At 40.4% G+C, this 22012-nt stretch overlaps 1 protein-coding gene and 1 long non-coding RNA gene across 2 annotated transcripts; one reads left to right on the top strand and one right to left on the bottom strand.

The window, feature by feature from the left end:
- The first annotated feature begins 419 nt into the window (after nt 1-419).
- LOC101481002 (uncharacterized) lies at nt 420-3731 on the top strand. The gene is made up of 3 exons (XR_191492.4): nt 420-553; nt 1799-1894; nt 2277-3731. It is a non-coding gene; the product is annotated as an uncharacterized LOC101481002 (long non-coding RNA).
- A 1859-nt stretch (nt 3732-5590) lies between these two features.
- kynu (kynureninase) lies at nt 5591-17526 on the bottom strand. Its single transcript, XM_004563324.2, has 14 exons — nt 17406-17526; nt 15365-15559; nt 15161-15281; nt 15003-15085; nt 12893-12954; nt 12706-12777; nt 11230-11304; nt 10798-10944; nt 9500-9598; nt 8236-8309; nt 7888-7940; nt 7557-7642; nt 6469-6699; nt 5591-5974 (listed from the first exon to the last, which is right to left on the bottom strand). Exons 2-14 carry the CDS (start codon nt 15531-15533, stop codon nt 5840-5842), a joined length of 1407 nt encoding a protein of 468 aa, XP_004563381.1. The 5' UTR covers nt 15534-15559; nt 17406-17526; the 3' UTR covers nt 5591-5839.
- Between the last annotated feature and the right edge of the window lie 4486 nt (nt 17527-22012).

Below are 22012 nucleotides of genomic sequence, written 5' to 3'. Positions count from 1 at the left end.
TTGAACAACAAGCTGCTTTTATCCACTTTAAACTCCATTTGATGGAATTCTTTGATAGCTCCGAGTTCAGCTCTGCCTCAAATGAAGTTAAACCACCCAAAACTAATCTAGTCCCATTTTTTAAAAAAAATTTTATTTCACCATTTTCATTCTTTACCTGACTCTATTAGTGGGTGCTTCCCCTCGGCGGCTGTCACAGCAGACCTGCCAAGAGAGCGGTCAGTAAAGTTCCCGTCTGTAGCTTTTCACGGTTTAGTTGCTCTACAATTAATTAATGGGATGAAAAAGTCCCACACAGCACCTCGCCGCCTCTGGAGCAGCAGCAGCTACCTTTGCCAGCTGTCAAATTGGAGAGACGTGGACTGGAAAAATAAGCCCGAGGCTGTGGCTATTTAAGGTAATTAGTTCTGATTCATGCAGCTCTCAATCCCTATTACCTGTTAACTGCTGCCACCATCAACCAGCGTTCAGCCTGGGGAGTTCAGCTTTGCGTGTGCGTTCATGTGAAGACTGAAGGCACGGAAAGCAGAAGGATGCCAGAATCCAATCAAAGGTTTGGGTTATTAAAATATGACCAGTGATGTTGTCTGGGCGAGGCAGAAGTACAGTCAACCTGAAATAAAGGTCGATTGTGTTTGAGTGAACTTTTAGGAAGCTCTTTTGTTGAGTGCTCTTAATCAAATTGGATTCTGAAGCTTCCTGTTCCTAAAAATCTGACATTTATGGGATAAAACAGCCGAACATCACGGTTTAAGTTTATTTTCTGCTTAACCAACCCGTCAGGAGACATTATAAAGTGTTGTTTCTTCTTCGTTTCATTCATGGCATGTAGTACTGTGCAAAACTCTTGAGCCACCCCACATTTCTTTATATTTTGAGATTTTCTTGTCATTTATTTAGTTCTCCAAGCTTTTGTTGTGTTTAACAAGTAGGCCAATCCAGAGAGAGTTGACAGGAAAGCAGGATATTAGTGAGGGGGGAATGACACACAGGACATGGGTGAACTTCAAACTGGGTCATTGTAGTAGTTTTTGGCATATGGGTCACCTTCTCAATCGGGGAGCAATAGTGGCAACCTGTTTTCCAGACTTCTTCAAAGACATTCAAAGCTCTTTTGTGGGTGTTTCTGCTTTTTGTCCTGTTCTCTGCTGCTTCAACAATGGCCCATGTAAGATGCTGGATTTTTTCCTGTGTCTTAAGGACTTGGCTTATCTGCTGTAGATACATTTTTTTAAGAAAGCACAGCACGTCATGCTGAGATATGCCAAGTTTTCAGCTAATAGCGCTTTGAGAATCACCTTGTTGGTGCAAAAATACTATTTTATGTCTGAAGAAATGGGAACAAATGATGCGTTTTTGTGACTGGCTACAACACCTAAAGATCTAATTACGTGTAGACACAACATTGGTTCTTTCTTTGAGTTAGTTTCCAGTTTAACTTAAAAGAGATTAACATTTGGGGATATCGGACTCTTTTACATCTGCTTTGACTGGAATCCATAAAATATCTTTGTATGTGATAACCAATATTAGTTTGTGCCGCAATTTTAATCATTTGGCAAGATTTTTTTATGCGTTCCTACTCTTAGTATTGGAAGTACTATTCAAACTCACAACACTGTATGTTGATATAATCGACATACAGTATAGTGCTGTATAATCAATGTGTTTGCAAAGATTTAGAAAATATATGCATTTACCCATTTACTCATACTGGGTACCGGGTAGGACATCTCTTCCACTTTGGAAACTTTAAAACAGCCAATCCGTCCTCTGTACTTTGTCACACTTGGTATAGTCCTGCGCCCTGAATACAACTGCCACTTCCTGTTTGCCAGCCTGGCCTTTTACCTGGATTTGTTTGGGTGAAGCACAAAGAAACAAAACAATTTGGGTAAGTATGAATGTGAATCTGAAGTCGGTTTGACTGAATGTGCAGCTCTTTCATTAACTTGTGAAATTTATTAGAAACTTAAATGTTTAAAAGGTTTGCTAGAATAAATGCTACCCTACAAGTTCTGTTGTTCAGCTGAAGATAGCAAATGAAGTATTTCTTTCACATCTGAACCTACTTCTGCCTCTAACACTCATCTACATCCGCTCCACCCTGCCTGCACTCTCTTCTTCACCTCTCTTGCACTGCAATGTCTGTTGCTTCGAGTGGTTGACCCCTAGTATTTAACCTCATCCACCTTCAACTTTCCACCTGTCTGCCTCTCATTCACCCACATGTATTCTGTCTTGATTCTACCGACTTTCATTTCTCTTCTCTCCAGAGGATACCTCCACCTCCCCAGTCTTTCTTCCACCTGCTCCCTACACTCACTGCAGATCACAGTGTCATCATATTCCATGGAGACTCCTGTCGGACCTCATCTGTCAACCTGTCCGTCACCTTTGATGGGCAATGTATTAATATGTCATCAGCTACACCACGGGATAATGTAATGTTTTTTTAAGTACAGCATTTGCAAACAATGTTAATAGTTCATCTACGGCTTCAGTACTTGGCAAAGTAATTTTATTAAAAGTCATCCACAAGTAATAGTAATAGTTGTGTGTTTGCAGACAACCATGTTCCCTCACCTATCAGGTCAGAGGTTTGATCTGATTTCTGGCCAGCTTGCAGTCTTTCTTTTGGATGTTAAACTCCAAAGTTCACTTTTGTCTCTAAAAGCCGAAACTATCTTTTTGCTCTCTGACCTACTAAGCCACACGCAAGCAGCTTTTGGAGCATTTTTTACTTTGGATATTGGACTTAAAAAGTTATGTTTTAACTGTCAGTTGATCACACAACCTTGAACTCCTGCCAGACCACACCATGCCCAAGCTTTTTTTGGAGCCGTGTAATTTTCACAGAGTTGAGCAGTACACAGAATTCACTGGCTCATGGTGACATATTCATTGAGAAACTGAGACTTCATAGTGCGAGTCTTTCTATCTTTTTAGTGCTGGACATTACAGTTTAGAAACCAAATTTTAACAACAAGTTTAAAACTAACTCGGGAGATATTTTTGTCTTGGTGCTACCCAAGCTAAGCAGTTTTTTGCCCCCTACAGCTTTCAGTCTTTTTCTGAAGCTCATCTAAGAAAACATGTTAAAAACAAAGAGTACTGAAGTATCTTGACTAAAACTCTGACCTGAATTGGAGTATTTAGAGGTGTAAATATCTCACTGTAATAGCAAAAAAGCTCTGTAACCATTGGAGCAGTTTCATAAATGTATTTTAGAACAACATTGCATCTCTTTATTTTATGTTCATTCTCCTGAAAATACTTCCTGATCTTAACTTAAATACTTACATTTGAAACTTTCATATGTAAGTCACTGTAAGTTAGTTATACACTGCCCTTCCTCTGGGGCAATTTATTTTAGCAACAAATTACAATCTACTGCAATAATTTTAACTTTTTTTTATTTTAGGAAAGCTCAATAACATGTTGGAAATACTTCTTCTATTACACCCATGTTTTGATGTTTAAAAATGTTTTAATCTACCCATAAGTGCTTAGATCTGGGGTATATTTCTAATCCTCCTCTACTGATCATGAAAAACCTTTCAAAAGTGCCACAGTTTGTTTTGCCTAACTAAACCTTACTTTGCCAATTCTTTGATCAAAACTGTCCACTTCCCTCAGCAAAGACGGAGCTACTTTGTATTTTTTTTTTCCCCTGCATGTGTGTGTGAACCCAGCAAGCCGGCGGTCATCATTAAGACAGTAAATCTGCATATTCCTTCTCTCGCTCTCTCTTTTTTTTCTCCATTTTACAGTACAGTCACTGTAAGGTTAAGTAGCCCCAGGAAAGACAATACCAGCCACTCTTCAATTATTTATTCTCACATCATCCCAAAAAGATGACAAATGCTAATTTTGGTCCATTCCCCAGCTGGGCATCCAAGTGCTCATTAGTTTTAAAGAAGGTTAATCCATTTAGGTTTTGCATATTGATATGCCAATTATGTCTAATCGTGGAAGAGGCATCCGTCAAGGTAATAGTGCATAAACACATGCAAGAACATTAGGGAGAAGTCAACGTTATAATAAAGTAGGTGTTAATTGGTAAGGGGAGGACTGTCGGCTAACTCATGTGTGTAATGTACAGACGGGTGAGGAAGAGAGAGGGGGAGAAAAAAAGGGTTTCATTAGATTCCTCCCTCACAGCCCAAATGAAAAAAAAAATGCTGTAATTTGCAAACCTCATGCTGTGAGCTCGCTGGGTGTCGTGCCCAAATGCTCCACCGAAGAGGAGGGTCACAGGGGTGAGGGGAGTGAGAGCTACGGCAGCATTCTGATACGGGCTGTTCAAAGAAAGTGTTTTTGCAATCATAATGTGGGATCTAACTTTTGTTCAATATAACTGCATCATCGTGTTTCCCCATGTGCTGTTGCGCTAAGCCATGACAATAAGAAAAATGTCCTCCAAATTAAAAAAAACTAAATTTTAATTTGCCTTTTGACATAGAAATCACTCATCAATCATTAATTATTAATAAATTATATATAAGTGTACAATAAACAACCATGGGGTTGTTTCTTAGTTTACTCCTACTTATACAAATAGTTCATTATTTGAATAGCATTGAACTTTTGAGAATTGTCACTTTTTTAATGAGATGTTTATGATCATTTATATAGAAGAAATATACAGAAATATAATTGGTGTGACACCGGTGTTAACACCTTAACACTAATAGTCTGTTTAGATGTGATAAATACTACGAGAAAAGACTTGTATAACCAGCAGGTAAAAATAGCAATAATAATAATAACTAAGAAAAAATCATTACTGATGTTTTTAAATGTACTTTTTCACACAGGGCCAGGTACTTGAGTTATCCTTGTCTAATATTACATTTTATTTGATCAAATAGCAACAAGCTAATAAATCAAGAATGGTTCAAATACTTTTTCACACTTTTTCACATCACCATATGTATAAGAAAATATATTAAATATCTATTAAAATCAAAGGATTTATATCCAATTCGCTATTTTAAATGCAAGCGATACATTTCACATCGCTGTGGTGTCATAGAATTGTGTAAATAGTTTTCTTACCATTACTTAAAGCCACAGCTTTAAAACTGAAGGTTAGTTGTCTCGTAGCATTTGGTCACATACCGATTTCATGGTGTAGTCTTTGGTTGACAACATGGTAACTGTGCCAACCTGCAGGTTGAAGAAGTATGTGAAGCACTGATGTACTACTGATGTACTAGTAGTCACAGTTAGAGTGTATCTCCTGTCAGAATCAGCTTTATTGGCTGAAAACCACAACGGCAATGGATAAAATTGCGAATTTGGGACTTTCCAAAGTAGTGGGTCGTGCTTTGGTGAGTACATCCATCTTTTATTTTACTGCAGCTAGTCATGTATTCAGTTACTGTTCATGCAAAAGCCCTGTGTCATATTACATTAATATACTTTATTAAATAATAAAAAATAATTTTCAAAAAAACAATAAGATTGCAAAAATTTGCAATAAGGCTTTAAGTACTGGTGTGTTAGGTAGGTATGCAAAACAAGCCATATTTTATGTGCAATTTCAAAGAGAGACCTAGAGAACAAAACAAAGACCAAGGGAACGTCAGGGTTCTCTCTCAATCTGAAGGCTGTTCTCAGCTTTATTTTAAACTGTCACCAAAAATATTTTACTTCTGAGAATTTATGACAAATATCTCTGCAACAGATAAAAAAAAGTTTAAAAATACAGTGAAGATAATGAGGCTCAAATGGTTCCAAAAGGCACAAAATGAGAGACCTGAGGCGTTTAAAGAAAGCATGATGCTTTACAACCTTCCTAATAACCATGAAAAAACACAGGAGTTTGTAGCAGTCAGTTCCTCTCCCAATCTTGCTTGCTGGCGGCCAGAGCCTCTCCCAGCGCTCTGATGAAGCGATGGACATCACTGAAGGAGTTGTACATTGGCACCGGAGCAACTCGCAGCACGGTGGGCTCCCTCATGTCACACTATGAGACAGGAAATGACAAAAGAGTTCAAAATTGTTCAGGTGGTCATTTTTTGAAGCACAAGGAATTAAAGTGCCAAAAACTGGAGCTCCTCCAATGGCCACTGTAGGCAAGTTACAAAAGCGAGCATGTCCCTATAGTTGTTTTTATGAAGTTAGTTGCTAAGATCCTCCACCAGTCTGTGCTCTGGTTTTAGTGAGTTAAATGCTAATGTTTTATTTGTATGTACTTGGCACTAATGATCAGGTATCGGTTTATAAAAACAAGCTGAATTCACAAACTTTGGACACTTCTGGCTCCAAAAAAGAAAACAAATACAAAACTGAACTGGCTAAGATGCCAAATACGTGACCAACCCCTTTTCTAAACTTTTGATGATAACAACACAGAACTTAAAAAGACAAAATTTACATTTGATGTTAAAATTAATTACATTCTTGTATTTTTACCTGATTAGGCTTGTACTAGAAACAGATATCGGGGTTTATACTCACAGCGACGCCCCTCTTCTCCAGCTCCTCGAAGACTCTTTTGATGGGAACAGAGAAGGAGAGCGAAAGCTGGCAGCCTCTCTGCTGAGGGTCCGACGGTGTGATGATGTGGACGTGAGGTTTGTGAGGCTGAGCCGGGTCCTTAGTGTAGTAGTGCTTAATCAGATACTCCAGGTAGCCTGTCAGTAGGAGGGACTTCTTGCGCAGAGCCTGCATGGTGGTCATGTTAAACACCTGGCAAGATTTAAATCGTGTATGAGGAAAGAAAATGAAAAATAGATGTTACTTCAGGCAAATGTTTTTTTTTTTCGTGTACAAGACTATGCTGATATATTAAGGAAGCCTGAAAACAGCATTTTTCCCTTCCATAAGACATGATTTTAGATTACTCTCTCAAATTTTAAAAAAGGAATTTTCTCAATTTTTCAGTTATTTCCATAAGTTTGAGCAATTAAGGCGAGATAATAACCCAAATTTTGAACTTATGTATGGCAAAAAATGCTTGTTTTCAGTGGCAGAAACAAGTTTCCATAATAAATAATAAACTGCTGAAATAAGCAAACACTAAATAACCATTAAATAGACATGTACAACAATTAAACAATGAAAGAGATGAATAATGAACACATATAGTTTTTTCAAGCTGTGTATTCAACTTGTAATCGACTACAGGCACTATTAGCATCACTGTTTGATAAACACTTACTTACAGATATGCATGACAACAATTCCAGTTACCCCAAAGTGTCAGTGCACTACATACATACATTACATACACGTAATGACAAAAACATACACATAACACTTGTAATGTTAATAACGGACATGTAACTTCAATAACCTGCACATAACACACATGTAATGTCAATGGTTTGCATATAATGTCCACAACATACGTGTAATTTCAATGGCGCGCATATATTGTACACGTAATATAGTTGTCGTTTTGAGATCATTTACTACACAAACTACATATAATTTGTAACGATTCACAATTCCCGAACACTAAATAGATGCTAATAATCCTTGAACCCTAGCAAGCTTATGAAATACGTTTCATTCAGGTTGATTAACATGTCTAGAAGGAGTACCTCCAGACTGGCCTGCAGTGGACAGACCAGCAGGATTGGTTGGTTCGACAGCCTGAAGCCGCTCACTCCAGGCTGCAGCTCCATCACTAAAAACAGAAGGAAAAAGTCAAGAACCCTTTCAAAGCTTCAGGATCCATTCAGTTCATTCAGAGCCTGAGAGGTGTGCTCTTTACACTCTAAACATAAAGGTCTCCAAATAGGCAGAACTGCAGGTGTAATGTTCACATGAGACCACAAGATGGAAGCAAATAGCAACTCTAAAAGCACACAGCAGGCTTGAGAGAGGTACTGAGGAGGCAGAGGTCAGTGAGGAATCTGTGATGAGTTTTACCGTTAGTCATCTGAAACCGAGACTTCAGGTCATGTCCCCACCATCCCATCAGCCTGAAGGACACGGGAACAGAGAGCTGTGTTACTTTATTTAATCCAATCTTTAATCCTATGTCTATTAACGTATTTTGACTAATTTAAGAGAAAGATACTTGAGTTTGATATATTTTATCATTTGATATTAGTTTCACTATCCTAGATGTCCCACATCTGGCCGTGACTGACTCAAGGTGTCACTTGCCAGTGCTGTGACTGAACCAAGAGTGTCAAAATTAGGCCAAGGATATCTGGGATACCCTACCAACAAAAATCCCCACCAGCTAAAATGTCTGTGAGGAATGTTTCTTACGTTGGTTTGATGGTATGTTTGTGTTTCTCATGGATAAACGCCCCAGCGAGACCACCAGCACCTGAGTTTATATACTGCAAACAAAAAAGCCACAGTCATCACAAAGCATTTCTCATTTATACTTTTATCTGATAATTGTACTGAAATCGCCTGCAGTTCATTAACAGGGCAGTTAGTGAGCAAGGTAGTCCTCAGTAAGCTGGAGTGAATGGTGATAAGGAGATAAGTATTTACCGCTGCCTTTATGATACATGAATAAAAAAGTCTGTGAAATTTGTCTGAAATTAAGATAATCTCGGACATTTTCACATGCCCCGTTCTGTCCTTTTAGGCTGTTCGCTCTGCTCTTACATCAATTTCTCTTTCAAACTGTCCTGGATTACATGTGAAGGATTATGGCAGTTAACAAGCAGTTTTCAGTTTAAATGATCCATAGTTTTCAGCGATGGCGCTAAGGTAGATGTAACATCACTGCTGCACAGAGATCAGAAAGTAGCACTACAGAAGTTATTGAATGGGAGATCAGCTGAATTACCTAAGGCTTTTGATCTTTAAAGGCCCCTTCCATTGGTTTTTGATAAAGACATCCCCCATGGTCATTCATAAACCAAAATAAATAAGTAATAAACTGTTAAATGACAGGTAGTTCCAGTTTTTTCAGTATCTGTTATAGAATTGCATGATTTCTTACTCTTGAGTTCAGAAAAATCTAACCCTGATAGGTTTGTGTGCTTAATTTCTCTCATGAGCTGCTTTGTGCATCCTGGCAAAACAAAGAAATATTCTGTATATTAACAACAAAACTTTGATTTTATAATAATTACATAATTACAGGACAGTGTGGACAATGAGACACCAGAAATTTTCTGTAATTCATTTCTTAAACTTTAAGCCCAAAGAGTCATGCTGCCACACTTCTTTCCTTTACTACAGCACCATTTCTTTATCAAATAGAAAAACAGATCTATTGTTGAAGTTCTTTTTCTTACATTAAAATATCTCAGGGATTAAATGGGAGTTTTGCTGGTCCGGCTCACTTGAGATCAAAGTGAACTGTATGTGAGCCACGATGTAAAATGAGTTTGACACCCTGGTATAAGCGTCTAAAATCGGAACTGGTTGTGTTGTCTCAACCTTTGCCAGAAAGAACATTAATATTCCTCAGAAAGGACATTTGTCCTACAGCTCCACAGAGTCTCATTCACTCTGGACTGTGTCTGGATGAAACAGTGAGCAGGACTTTAGAAGTCTCCTGTCAGCTGACCTTGTAGGAGCACCAGCAGGCGAAGTCGACACCCCAGTCGTGCAGTTCCAACTCGACGTTTCCTGCCGCGTGGGCGCAGTCGAAGCCGACATAACAGCCCTGACAGACAAACAGAGGACACAGTAACAACTTAATATACAGCACAAAGCAAAAGTCTCGAGAAGGCCCTGATTAATTTTTCTTTTGCTTCCAAGATAACAGACTTTCTTCACATTTTTGTAAGTGGTCTTGAGCAATAGCTTTCCAGGACTTCTAGAGACTTCTAAGTTTTCTTTGGACATTGACTCTTTCCACAATTCAAGGAAACATTTGGTCAGGCCGGAAAGTTTCACAACTGAAGAGTTGCATCAAAAAATATGGGATTTATTGCAAATAACACCAATATTTCATAAAATGATGGCGAGATGCGGTGAAAATTTGAGATGAAAATGGGTAAAAGATTTGGGTGTAAACACACAATTGGAAAAAGGGAATAGCGTTGTTGTTAACGTTGGTCAGTCAGAGTCACAGTGGGCAAAACTCACTCAGTTAAAAAATTGTGCATCAGTATTATTGTTGGCCCATCAAACTTCGCACAGTGGGTGTGATACCCACCAACTCTAGCTGGAAATGCAGATCTGCGATTGGTACTTTTCTCCATCTGTTCTGTTCTTTTGAACTTTTTTGGAAATAAATAATGAAAGCACCGGGAGAAATCATATACATGCTTCTTTATGTAAGTGTCAACTCTCATTTAAGTAATACAAGAAAATCGGAAAGTTCTGGTGACTGGAAGGCCTCATTGAAACATCATTAAAGACTTTTATCTGAGTATTTTTTGCTTACAGTGGTTTCTCTTTTTGCTAGGCCCCCCTTTGTTTTACAAGAAAATCTGTAGCTTTACTGTATAAAGAGCTAACATCTCCAAAATTTCAGGAGTAGTTAGTCATTATAAGACGTGTTTGTGAACTAATCAAGAATGTGGGATACTGTTTGTCCGTGATTTGGACAGCCCAGCGCGTGTTCCCGATGCAGGGGAAACAAACTCTGCCGGGGAGACCTACCTTGGCACTTGTGCAGGTAAAGCCAAAGGCAAGATATGCTTCACCATATTTTCAAGTCTTTGGCTTGGAAGGGAGTTGGTTTGGAAACATATTTGGCGATGCTTCATCTTCTGCTTTGCGTTTGTGTGGGAGCCCCGTCAAAAACTTGTCCATTGTGCTAGCAGTGTTCAAGCATTTTTTTTTTATTCATACTGCGCCCCCCAGTAATGTGCCCCCCACTTTGGGAACCACTGGGTTACAGTATCCTCTCCTCACCTTCCTCTGGCCAGCCTCAGTGATGCAGGCCATGTCGAACAGCTGGCCGGTGTAATACTGAACCCCGCTAAACATTACCACTGCGATAGAGTCGCCCTGCTTCTCGATCACCTCCAGGATGTCCTCGGTTTTCAGGGTCTCTTCTCCCTGAACACACAGAAAGTGCTCAGCATTGTCATTTAAACGGTGTTTAGTTTCTAACTGACACAGAGCTACAGACACGTTTGTTCATATAACAGCATGAAATGCACTCAATAGGTCGGCAACTGCTCTTCATCTTTGAAAGTTAAGATGCTGTGAAAGTTTTAGTAGTGATATGCTAACACGTGACGTGAAGTAGATGACCTGAGGATTTGCTTTGGGGAGGAAAACTATCCATCAATTGTTCCTCCATGGAGAAATTAGTTTAGATAAAAGTGTGCAGTGTGTTACCGGCTTGGGTGACAGCAACAGCATGCTGTCCTTAGGATCGAGTCCTCGCAGACGGATCTGCGACTCCACAGCGTACTGAGGAAAGAGATTCAAGAAGGACACTGAAGATTTAACCCTCCTGTTATATTGCAAGTCAAATTGAACCATTTTAAATTGTAAAAATCTAAAATAAATAGTTTAAAGTATTTTTTCAGTATGAAACTTCTTGTGCTAGGCTTCATAAAGGTAATCAACATATAAAATAAAAATTGTGCATTTTCACATATGTACAACCCATGTGTTACCCACATGTCCCAGGACAAGTGGGTAGGACAGGAACCTTTTATGGGCAGCATGTGATGCAAACACCAGCTATACACTGAACATGCAGGTTAACACTGGGAAGCTGGCTGGAAGAGCCCCAGAGAAGAATCATGTCACAAAGGTTGTGCTTGATATGGCACAAGGTCTCAGGGGCACAACATAACCTGTGACTACAACTTGGTTCAGGAGCTTCTAAAGAGAAAGCTCACAATGGTTAGAACAGTCCGAAAGAACAGAACTCTCTGCTGAGCTGCTGAAAACCAAGAACAGGGCCCCTCAGTCTTCCATATTTGCCTTCACAGACACTACAGCCCTGGTACCTTATTGCCACCAAAAGGGGAAAAAAGTTGTGCTCATGAGCACTTTGTACAAAAATGCTGAAATCAGCACACGAGAGGACCAGAAATGACTCTAGACTGCAGTGCCACCAAAGGGTGGGTTGACAACTTGGACAAAGTCACAGGGTCCTACAGCACCAAGTGAATGACTGCACGCTGGCCACTTGTCATCTTTTACAACATCGATGTATCAGCCATAGACAAGTAAGAGAAACACTGAGTGCAGGAAAACACTCCGTTTAAGCCCTTTTAGGACCCTTTAGGTCCAGTCTGCATGCAAAAGTATTGATGGGCAAGATACTGAACCCCAAGTTCCTCTCTGATGCATCCATTAGATTATGAATGTTAGATAGAAAACACCTAGCTGTAGAAAACATGTGCTGGTATGGCATATTGCATAAAGCACTTTGAGTAGAAAGTTGAGTGGAAAAGTGCTGTATGAGAACCAGTCCATATGTTCAACTATAAATAAAATATGGGTTTATGAGATTTGCAAATCCCTGCATTCTGTTTTTATTCATATTTTACACAGCTTTTTCAGAATTGGTATTGTACTTAACAAACATAGGGTCAAGGGTATCTCTAATGTACACTCTGGACAGATCTCAAAAACCTTCCTCCTTCAATTAATGTCAGTTCTTTGGGCTAGAAATGTTTCTCGAGTGTTAAAACTGGTGCGAAACACAAGATCAGACCCCAACTAATCATCCAGTGAAGTTTAATTTTTCTTTTGAGTTAGACAAAACTAGTAAAGCTGAATTCATGGATCAGGGAAAGAAAAATCCCCAAAGGGAGGATTTGAGAGAAAAATGTGATCATGTGTGGATGTACTCACGTGATCAGATGGAAAGGCCTTGTCCTCTAGAAGGATTTTGTGTCGAGTTTTAGTGGGTTTGTAGAAGGAAAGCTGCCGAATAATTGAAGGACATTACTGTTCAGTTTGAAAGTTGTTGAACTATGTGTGTTATGTTTGTATATCTCATCATTTAAATGGGGTGAAACAGTAAGTGATTGTATCATACCAGCAGAAGATGTAAATTTACTGTCAGACCATTCATCAGTGCCACTTCCTCAGTTTTAGCTCCTGTCAAAAACAAAAGAAGAAAGACAATATGAGTCTTGTTCTTAATTAATATGTGAATGTTTGAGAAATTTCCCCAAGGCTTTCATTTCATTTCAGTAACAGCAGAAATGAGGAAATCCAGGTTATTTAAAGCATAGTAGCTTTTGTTGAAACCTTCAGTTCACAAAATGGTCAAACTATCCGGTCGTTAAGTGATGACGTGACAAATCCTACTTCCGGGCCTAAAGTAGTCTGCGTTTAATATGGCTTTTGTGTTGTTAACATGTTTAATGTTATGTATTTTCTTCTATTTAATCTCAAAAAGCTCCTAAAACAGTCAGTGATCACTGTTGACCTCCCTCGGCTTTTATTACGCTAATCATTTATTTAAGCTCAGTTTTTAAAACCTTAGGATGTAACTACAGCCCAGCCCATGCAGCAGTATATGAATGACTAACCTCGTATTGTGGATGGATTATCTCAGTTGTTCTCCTGGCTGAAGTTTGGTCCTTTTACAGCATCCTGCCATGCGATTACATTTGTTCCTGACCACCGAGAACACTCACGTTAACTTTTATCGAGTGGAAAAAAAGTTAGCTTGTTTATATTATGCTAACATAGCTGTGTTGCTAGCGGTCACGTAGCACATCATTATATACCAGCTAGCCAAACTTCAGTAACCCTACAAACGTCACTGCTGTTTAGTTTTCAGTCTTCATTTATGTTGGAAGTGAAAGCAGAGCTGTACGTTTTAATTTGTTTCCAAAACCCCGCAGTCAGGACATGCTATATTGTATTTAGATAGAAGCTAGCGAGCTAACTTCCTGCTAACTTCTAACTCCGTTAAATGTCATAAATTCCGTTTTCATGGATGCCTGGATGTTAAACTCAATTGTTACACCTGGTAGAGCAGAACGCTGATCATTTTATTAAAGATGAAAGACTTTAGACAGTTTTTAAACTCTCAGTAATGACATAGTGATCGTTTGATATATGGACCTGCAGCAAGTTTAGGCCCAGACACTGCTAGTGACGTCAGACTTAACGACCGGATAGTCATCTTTATCTGAAGGACTCAAATGATCACATGTATTCTTGTCATTGTCTTCCTCATCCAGAACTTGTGAATGAAATCACAGATGGACTTTGCACTCTTCAAAACAGGCCTGGATGGAAAAGTGCAGTGACTACCAGCTAAGGTAAATGGGACAGACTGTTTTAAAACTACAGCTGTGTGTGAGCATCACAGAAGAACACACAAATGTGAAACTCTAGATTGAACCACCCAACACTTAGCTCAAGTTAAAATGGAAGCTTTAGAAAACATTTTTATTAGGACCACTATGAGTATTTTCAGTGAAAAGGAGACTTATTTCCAACTAAAATCGTTGGAAATAACCATCTTTCCTTTGGCAAGTTCTGCTCTTGGACCTCTCAAGTCCTTTCAAAGACGCAGAAATGACTGTTGAACAAAACAGAGCAAATTGGGAAAAATAGTCGTGGGTGTAAAGCTACTTGCAGAAGAGCTCCAACGGTGGGCAGGCTAAAGCAGCTTAGGTCCTAGTCACACGGGCCTAGAGACTTGTCAGTGACCATCTTTGAAACCCCTGGTTGCTAGGAAAAAACGTTATTCCTCAGCTGTTTGCTGGCTGTTGCTGTGAAAGTATTTGCTAAAGCTGCAATCACACAGGCCTATAGACCAGTTTGTGAACCCCTGGTAACCACCAGTTGCTAGGGCAATATGTGTACCCCATGACCGTGGTAGCTTGCATGGATGATGGCAAGTTGTCTGCAAATTATGGTCTTCCATAATTTCCTTAGGGATTAACAAAGTACTCTGATTCTAAATTTACTCAACGGTATCAAAACTGTGAGAAGTGCAGTGCTAGAAAGTTCCCAAACTCCTTCAAAAACGCCAATTGCCTTTTGGGTTTTCTTAATCAGTCAACTGTTACAGCCATTGTCAGACTAGTTCAGGTGAGCCAAAATTTGCAGCTTTGGAAAACATCGTGTTCTCCAAAAATCCTGACCTACTTTAGAGGGACCAGCCAAGCGTCAGTGTTTCTTACCTACAACTTTGGCCATCAGTTCCTCAATGTTGTTTTCAGCCCATGCCCAAGGTCTCGCACCCATTGTGTGTCCATGGATAGCACTGTAAAAGAATACATCAATACATGCCACTGTGCCTCATCCTTTGGTTAAATATCAAATGTAAGCATTAACATACATCTTGGCCCACGTGTCCAGTTCCTCTTCCAGGTACTTCTTGACATTTTTAGGCTGCAGCCCCAACGAGTTGCCCGAAAAGTAGATGCAGTCCTTGGCACCATTGACCAGTGAGAGATCAGCTAAAGAAACATCAACAGAATTAAACAACTGCTAATAACAAATATTCTTCTCCATCAACCTTAATGAAACATTTTTCACTCACAAGGCGGCAGCTCTGTAATTTTCGGCACCAGAAATTCCTCCCTGAAGTGTCGCAGTTTGTCATGTTTATCGAAGTAAGCAGCCACTTCTGCAGAGGTTGGACTGCAGCCCAGAGAGTCAGACACTCGTTTCACAGTTTCGCTGGGAGTCGAGCCGTCAAACTCATCCATTGTGGAGGGATCGGTGGGCTGCTGACCTGCAGGAAAAGCATCAGTTAGGGAAGACATTTTATCTTTATTAGGAATAGGGTTGCAGTCTCTGGGTGCGTAGACTTCCAGATCTGTTTTTTAGGTGTTTACTGACATTGTCTGACCTTCCTCCCCTTAAAGCTAAAAGTCTGCCTTCAGGGTTTAATTTAAAATCCTCTGTGGTGGTGTTACAGATACATGTAAAGGAACAACAACAAAAAAAACAACAAAAACCCAAGTCTGGTGTTTCTGGTAGTTAAGCTCACATGTAGACAGACACTGTGTGATTCCTTGTTTGACCAAATGTCCCGAAAACAGCACTAACTCTAAGGGCAAGTTAAAGTTTAGTCACAGGTCTCTTAGTTTAACATCATCTGTGGTCTGAAATACACCCAAAGTAAACTTTAAGTGTTCTTAGCAGAACAGGTCGTTTGTTTTGTTTTTTCTTAGAGCTCATGTCAAAGGTCCAGGTGCAAACTTTAGGATTCGTCCACCTTTATAGGGGCTTATTATTAGCTACTCTTTAGAGTGGCTAGTAATAAAGGAATAAACTGTTTCAAGGGTCCTTTTTTTTTTTTTTTTTAGATCTGATTGCTGTAGAATTGTGTAAAGATACAAATTAGTTTGGGTTGTCCTATAATCACAACACTGTTACTCTGGAAAGATTCATTATCCACATGGGATCATTTGTGTTGTAAAGGACATTTTCAGTCTTTCTTTTAAATCTCTTTCTCTGCATCATTTTAATATCATACGAACCCCAAACCTGTTCTGTTGAAATGTGAATGTTATGTTTTAGTCATTGGTCTGATTGGTTATTTACCTTTGTACACCTCTATATTCAATGCACATGCTACAAGTGACTGACGCTGGCCAAGGCAGGGCTGCTGGCATGCTGGATTCAATTCTGAGCTGTTCCTGCAGCCATTAGAGTACCGTCTCTGATCTGACTGCTCTTAGTGGAAATCTGACTGGACAGAGGCACTGAGATGAGGTGCTCCAACCTAGTGCCATTCTTGCAGCAGCACTCCACCCTGTCTGTACCTACCCCCACATATCCTCTGGATTCTGGGCATATCCAGACATTTCCCTGGCCTAAATTTAGCCCCAATATGTCTCCTATGGAACACAACGGGGTTATGCTGGGTTAATGTGTGACCACTGGCCAGTAATGGAGAGTCAACAGCAGATCAGGACAGAAGATCCATGCAAAGACTGGTGACTACTTGCACATCCACGAAGCAACCATATTAAATGTTGTATGTTCATATTTTAAAGTGTTGGTCTGTCAAATCAATTTAAAATACAAACTCGTATTTCCTTCTGTTTTTCTCTTTGTTTTCCTCTGTCTATAATCAACATCCATCAGCTGAATCACTAAGATCTTTTCAGAGGGCTTGTCTGCAATATCCTCCTAAGCTAACATAGACAGAGACTTTTGATCAAAGCTGAGATCATTAGGCTCCAAGAGTCCTCAAAAGAACAAACTAGACAATATATAGAAAGAAATTTAATTTTTGATTTTCCAGAGTTGGTTTCTTCATTTTTAAACCACAAATTTTTAAAAAACCTTTACCAGGATTTTTCTGTAACATGACATCCTGCAAGATTAGTACACCCAAACACCTTTAAAATGTTTTGTTTCACACTGTCTAAGCACAAGGCAGCTTCCTTTTAATATGCCTGATAAGTCTCTGCGTTCCTTATCAATAACACTGCAGTTCTTTTACAATTAAACACTGAGTTTAGAGGCTTTTCTGCTGACAATTGTTCTTGTTAAAGCATTGCATGCCTCATTATTTATTCATTCTGCTGTAAAGTGGAAGTTTTCGAGCTCTGAAAGCTGTAACTCACAGTTGGATCAGTTGGTCTGCAGATGAGCTTCCTCTATGCATTCAGCAGTCAGACTGAGTGAATCGTGTCCTCTGCAAACGCTCTTTGAGCTCTTTGTTTACACTATCAGGTTAATCATTGTTTTCATGAACTATGACACATACTCAAACACGCTCTTTAATATCCTGTCATAAGTTCGCCTGTGCGCACACACACAAGGCAGAGCAGGAAAGACTTCCTCATTTTGTGGTTTCTGTTTCATGTATGAAAATGGAACAAACTTACAGAGCGAAGTTCCACGTGAAAACAGAGCTGGCCATGTGATCAAAAGACGTTATTCTGTAGCTGCATCAGTGTCCGCTCTTCTGCTTTGAGACTTTCCAACGGATGCTAAGCCAGGCTGTGTGAGGATTTACTCCCATCCAGCGCCGGAATCAAACTGTAAACATTCCTTTATTGATTTTGTGTCCATGCAAAAAAAGATTTTTTTTTTATTTCTTCCTTCAGCATGCTCTCAAACTGCTGATTTATACAAGTATAAACACCACCAAGTTTGACTTGAGTTGCACGGTGATGAGCTGGAGGCTGTCATTCCTTTTCTTTCAGGCTTCTGCCATTTGTCCACTAGATGGCAGCAAATCATTATTAACAATATGTCCCATGTCTGGTCCATTCCCTTCAAACTCTGACAGTGGTGAAAGTTTAGTCACAGGTCTCTTAGTTTGGCTACAGCAGCGTCCTTCACAGCCACTGTATTCAAATATGGTGGAGCAACGTGGCTGCTTCCACAAAGTGCAAACCTGCTCCTGTGTATTATTCATACATTGATTATAAGTATTATGAGAACTCAGTTGTTGGGAGACATCATTAAACATTAATCTGTGTGTATATCTGAGTACAGAATTACTGACTGTACCTTTAAGATGCCATAAACCATTTTTAAAAAGTGTGTGTGTGTGTGTGTGTGTGTGTGTGTGTGTGTGTGTGTGTGTGTGTGTGTGTGTGTGTGTGTGTGTGTGTGTGTGTGTGTGTGTGAGTTCAAAACTTCTGCTTTTCTTTATGCTGCCTCAGGCCAATGTTGTGCAGTGTTGGGAATTTTTCCAAACATGCTTGCTACCACTGTTTTTGAATGTTATCGCGTGCATGTAAAAACTATAAACTCTTTTAAAGTTTTATTGGTTTTAACGAATTTTGATAGAATAAAATGGACACAAGATTTTTGTCTGGGAGAAAGGAGCAGACAAATCCCCTCTGAAAGTGAGGACAGTGAGCAGAAGTGAAAAAGCAATCAGGGTTTTAATTACTGATTCTCTGGCTTTGTTAACTAAATCAAATCCGTTGACTGATTTTCTGTAACAGACATTCTGCCAGCATGTTCAGAAGTCTTTCAAATGATAGATTCATTGAGCAGAAGGAGTTTTTTAAACATCTCTTATAGGCACTACACTAGTCAAAGTCACCTTGCAGTGGCCCGTGTGTCACAGGAAGGGTGCTGGCTGGACAACACTAAGTCATGTTTTAAAGGTGTTAAGTTGTACACCTCTGTTTCACTGCAAGACGCAACTTTATTCTTGAATCAAATCCAACATGTGAAGATGTTTGAGGTGGGTTTTTCCTTTTCACCTAACAATCAGTTGGTACTTTTAGAAGATTTCATGATTTTGTACACCTTGTCAATACTGGCGTGAATTTTCCGTCAGAACTGTTTTAATTCTTCATTATAGATTCAATGAGGTGCTGGAAAACACTTTAGAGATTTTGTCTCTAATTATGTGATGACATTACAAAGTTGCTGCATATTTGTCAGCTGCACATCAATCATATGAATCTCCTTTTCCACTCCCAGATGTGCTGTATTGGATTGAGATCTGGTGACTGTGGAGTACAGGAAGCAGCCATCAGAAGATGGGTACACTGTAGTCACAAAGGTATTGACATGCCCCTTCTGAGCCTGGCTCTACTGGAGGTTTCCTCCTGTTAAAAGGGAAAAAGGGTCTGAACTGTTGATGCAAGGCAGGATGGATCTATGCTTTCATGTTGTTTACATCAGCGGTCCCCAACCTTTTTTGCACCACAGACCGGTTTAATGTCAGACAATATTTTTCACGGACTGGCCTTTAAGGTGTTGCAGATAAATACAACAAAATAAAATGATACGACCAAGAAAAAACCTGTGGTGTTTTGTAAATATAATAATAAACACGAATTCACTGTGTAATTGTGTAACTTTATTAGCAGCGTCCTCCTGAAATGTGCCAACAACAATGAGAGTAACATCCTCCTCTCTGTCCCTTAATGCGCTCTGGTCGCTATGGTAATGCGTAAATATTTCTTGCAAAACAAGACACACAACTACAACACGGGAAAAGACCCAGGGAAACTGAGTTAACGATAAAAACCCTGAAAATCATACATTTCACAACCGAGCCCCAACTCTCGTAGGCCGGTACCAAACGACTCACGGACCGGTACTGCTCCATGCCCCAGGGGTTGGGGACCACTGATTTACACCAAATTCTGACCTACCACACAAATATTACACCAGAAATCAAGACTCATTAGGCGAGGCAACGCTTTTCAATCTTCTATTATCCAGTTTTGGTCAGCCTGTGTGAATTATAGCCTCAATTTCCTGTTTTTAGCTGACAGGAGTGGCACCCAGCTTGCTCTTCTGCTGTTATTGAGATGCTCTTCTGCGCTGGTTTTAACAAGTGTTATTTAAGTTACCTGTTATTTAAGCAGTCTAGCCATTCTCCTCCAACATATCCAAGGCAATTTCTCCCACAGAACTGCTGTTCACTGGGTAGGTTCTCTCTTTCAGATCATTCCCTGTAAACTCTGGAGATAGCTGTATGGGAAAATTCCAGCAGATCAGTAGTTTCTGAAATACTCAGACCAACAACCATGACACGGTCAAAGTCACCTAAATCACTTAACATTGTATCCTTGAAAATCTGTTACAATCTCTTGGCGGCTTAAAAATCACATCAGTTCAACTCAGACAACACCTATCTCAAGCTGATTGACCTCTGACCTGAGATGCTGAACAATAACTTTCTAGTTGTGAACGCACGCAAAGCTACTGGTCCGGACGGGATTCCCGGCCGCGTCCTCAGGTCATGCGCGGCTCAGCTGGCTGGAGTGTTCACGCACATCTTCAACCTTTCCCTCTCTCTGTCTGTAGTCCCAGCCTGCTTCAAAATGGCCACCATCGTCCCTGTACCCAAATCCTCCACCATCTCCTCATTGAACGACTGGCGACCTGTAGCCCTGACCCCCATCGTGAGCAAATGCTTCGAGAAGCTGGTCAGGGACTTCATCTGCTCTGCACTACCCGACTCACTGGACCCTCTACAGTTTGCATACCGCCACAACAGGTCCACTGATGATGCCATAGCCCTGACACTACACACTGCCCTGTCACACCTGGAGAAGAGAGACACGTATGTGAGAATGCTGTTTGTAGATTACAGCTCAGCATTCAATACCATCGTTCCCTCGAAGCTGGACAGGAAACTGCAGGATCTAGGACTGAGCAGCTCCCTCTGCAGCTGGATCCTTAGCTTCCTGTCTGACAGACGCCAAGTGGTCAGACTGGGCAGCATCACCTCATCCCCCATCACACTGAACACTGGTGCTCCACAGGGGTGTGTACTGAGCCCTCTCCTGTACTCACTCTACACCTACGACTGCACAGCCACTAACAACTCCAACATCATTGTGAAGTTTGCGGACGACACTACAGTGGTGGGTCTTATCACCAACGGTGATGAGACGGCTTACAGGGAGGAGGTCAGCGCCCTGACCCACTGGTGTCAAGACAACCATCTCACCCTCAACGTCGCAAAGACAAAGGAGTTGATAGTGGACTTCCGGAGGTGCAGAGAAGTACACACCCCCATCACCATCAACGGCGCTGCTGTGGAGAGAGTGAGCAGCTTCCGGTTCCTTGGCGTACATCTGGCTGAGGATCTTACGTGGTCAGTACACACAAACAAAACAGTGAAGAAGGCGCAGCAGCGCCTCTTCTTTCTCAGGAGACTGAAAAGATTCGGCATGAGCCCCCGCATCCTCAGGACCTTCTATCACTGTGCCATTGAGAGCATCCTCACTGGATGCATCACCACCTGGTACGGCAACAGCACCGCCTACAACTGCAAAGCTCTCCAGCGAGTAGTGCGGTGCTCTGAACGGATAATTGGAGGTGAGCTTCCCTCCCTCCAAGACATCTACAGGAAGCGGTGCCTGAGGAAAGCGGGGAGGATCATCAAGGACTCCAGTCACCCCAGCCATAAACTGTTCAGACTGCTTCCATCAGCAAGGAGGTTCTGCAGCATCCGGTCCCGTACCAGCAGACTGAGAGACAGCTTTTTCCATCAGGCCATCAGACTGCTGAACACGTCATAGACACCTCAGCTTCACTACTGGAACTTCAACATTATGCACTCCACACTGTATATAAATGCCACTTGTTTTGCACATATTCAACTCTGTATATTTTATATATTTTATTATTATTATTATTATTATTATTTTATTTTATTTTTTTACTATTTAATTTGTAAAAATGTGTATACACACACACACACACACACACACACGTAGGAAAATATTTAGTATACACATCC

The sequence above is a fragment of the Maylandia zebra genome, linkage group LG23, assembly GCF_041146795.1.
Source record: "Maylandia zebra isolate NMK-2024a linkage group LG23, Mzebra_GT3a, whole genome shotgun sequence".
Lineage (NCBI taxonomy): Eukaryota > Metazoa > Chordata > Actinopteri > Cichliformes > Cichlidae > Maylandia > Maylandia zebra.
The sequence above is the reverse complement of the archived record's forward strand: the minus strand, read 5'-3'. Positions and strand labels throughout refer to the sequence as shown.

Coding starts and splice junctions, on each gene's coding strand:
- kynu (XM_004563324.2), bottom strand. CDS start 15,533: ATGGATGAGTTTGACGGCTCGACTCCCAGCGAAACTGTGAAACGAGTG. Junction 12,778..12,892: donor TAAATTTACATCTTCTGCTG/GTATGATACAAT, acceptor ATTATTCGGCAG/CTTTCCTTCTACAAACCCAC. Junction 5,975..6,468: donor TGGAGAAGAGGGGCGTCGCT/GTGAGTATAAAC, acceptor CCTGTCTCATAG/TGTGACATGAGGGAGCCCAC.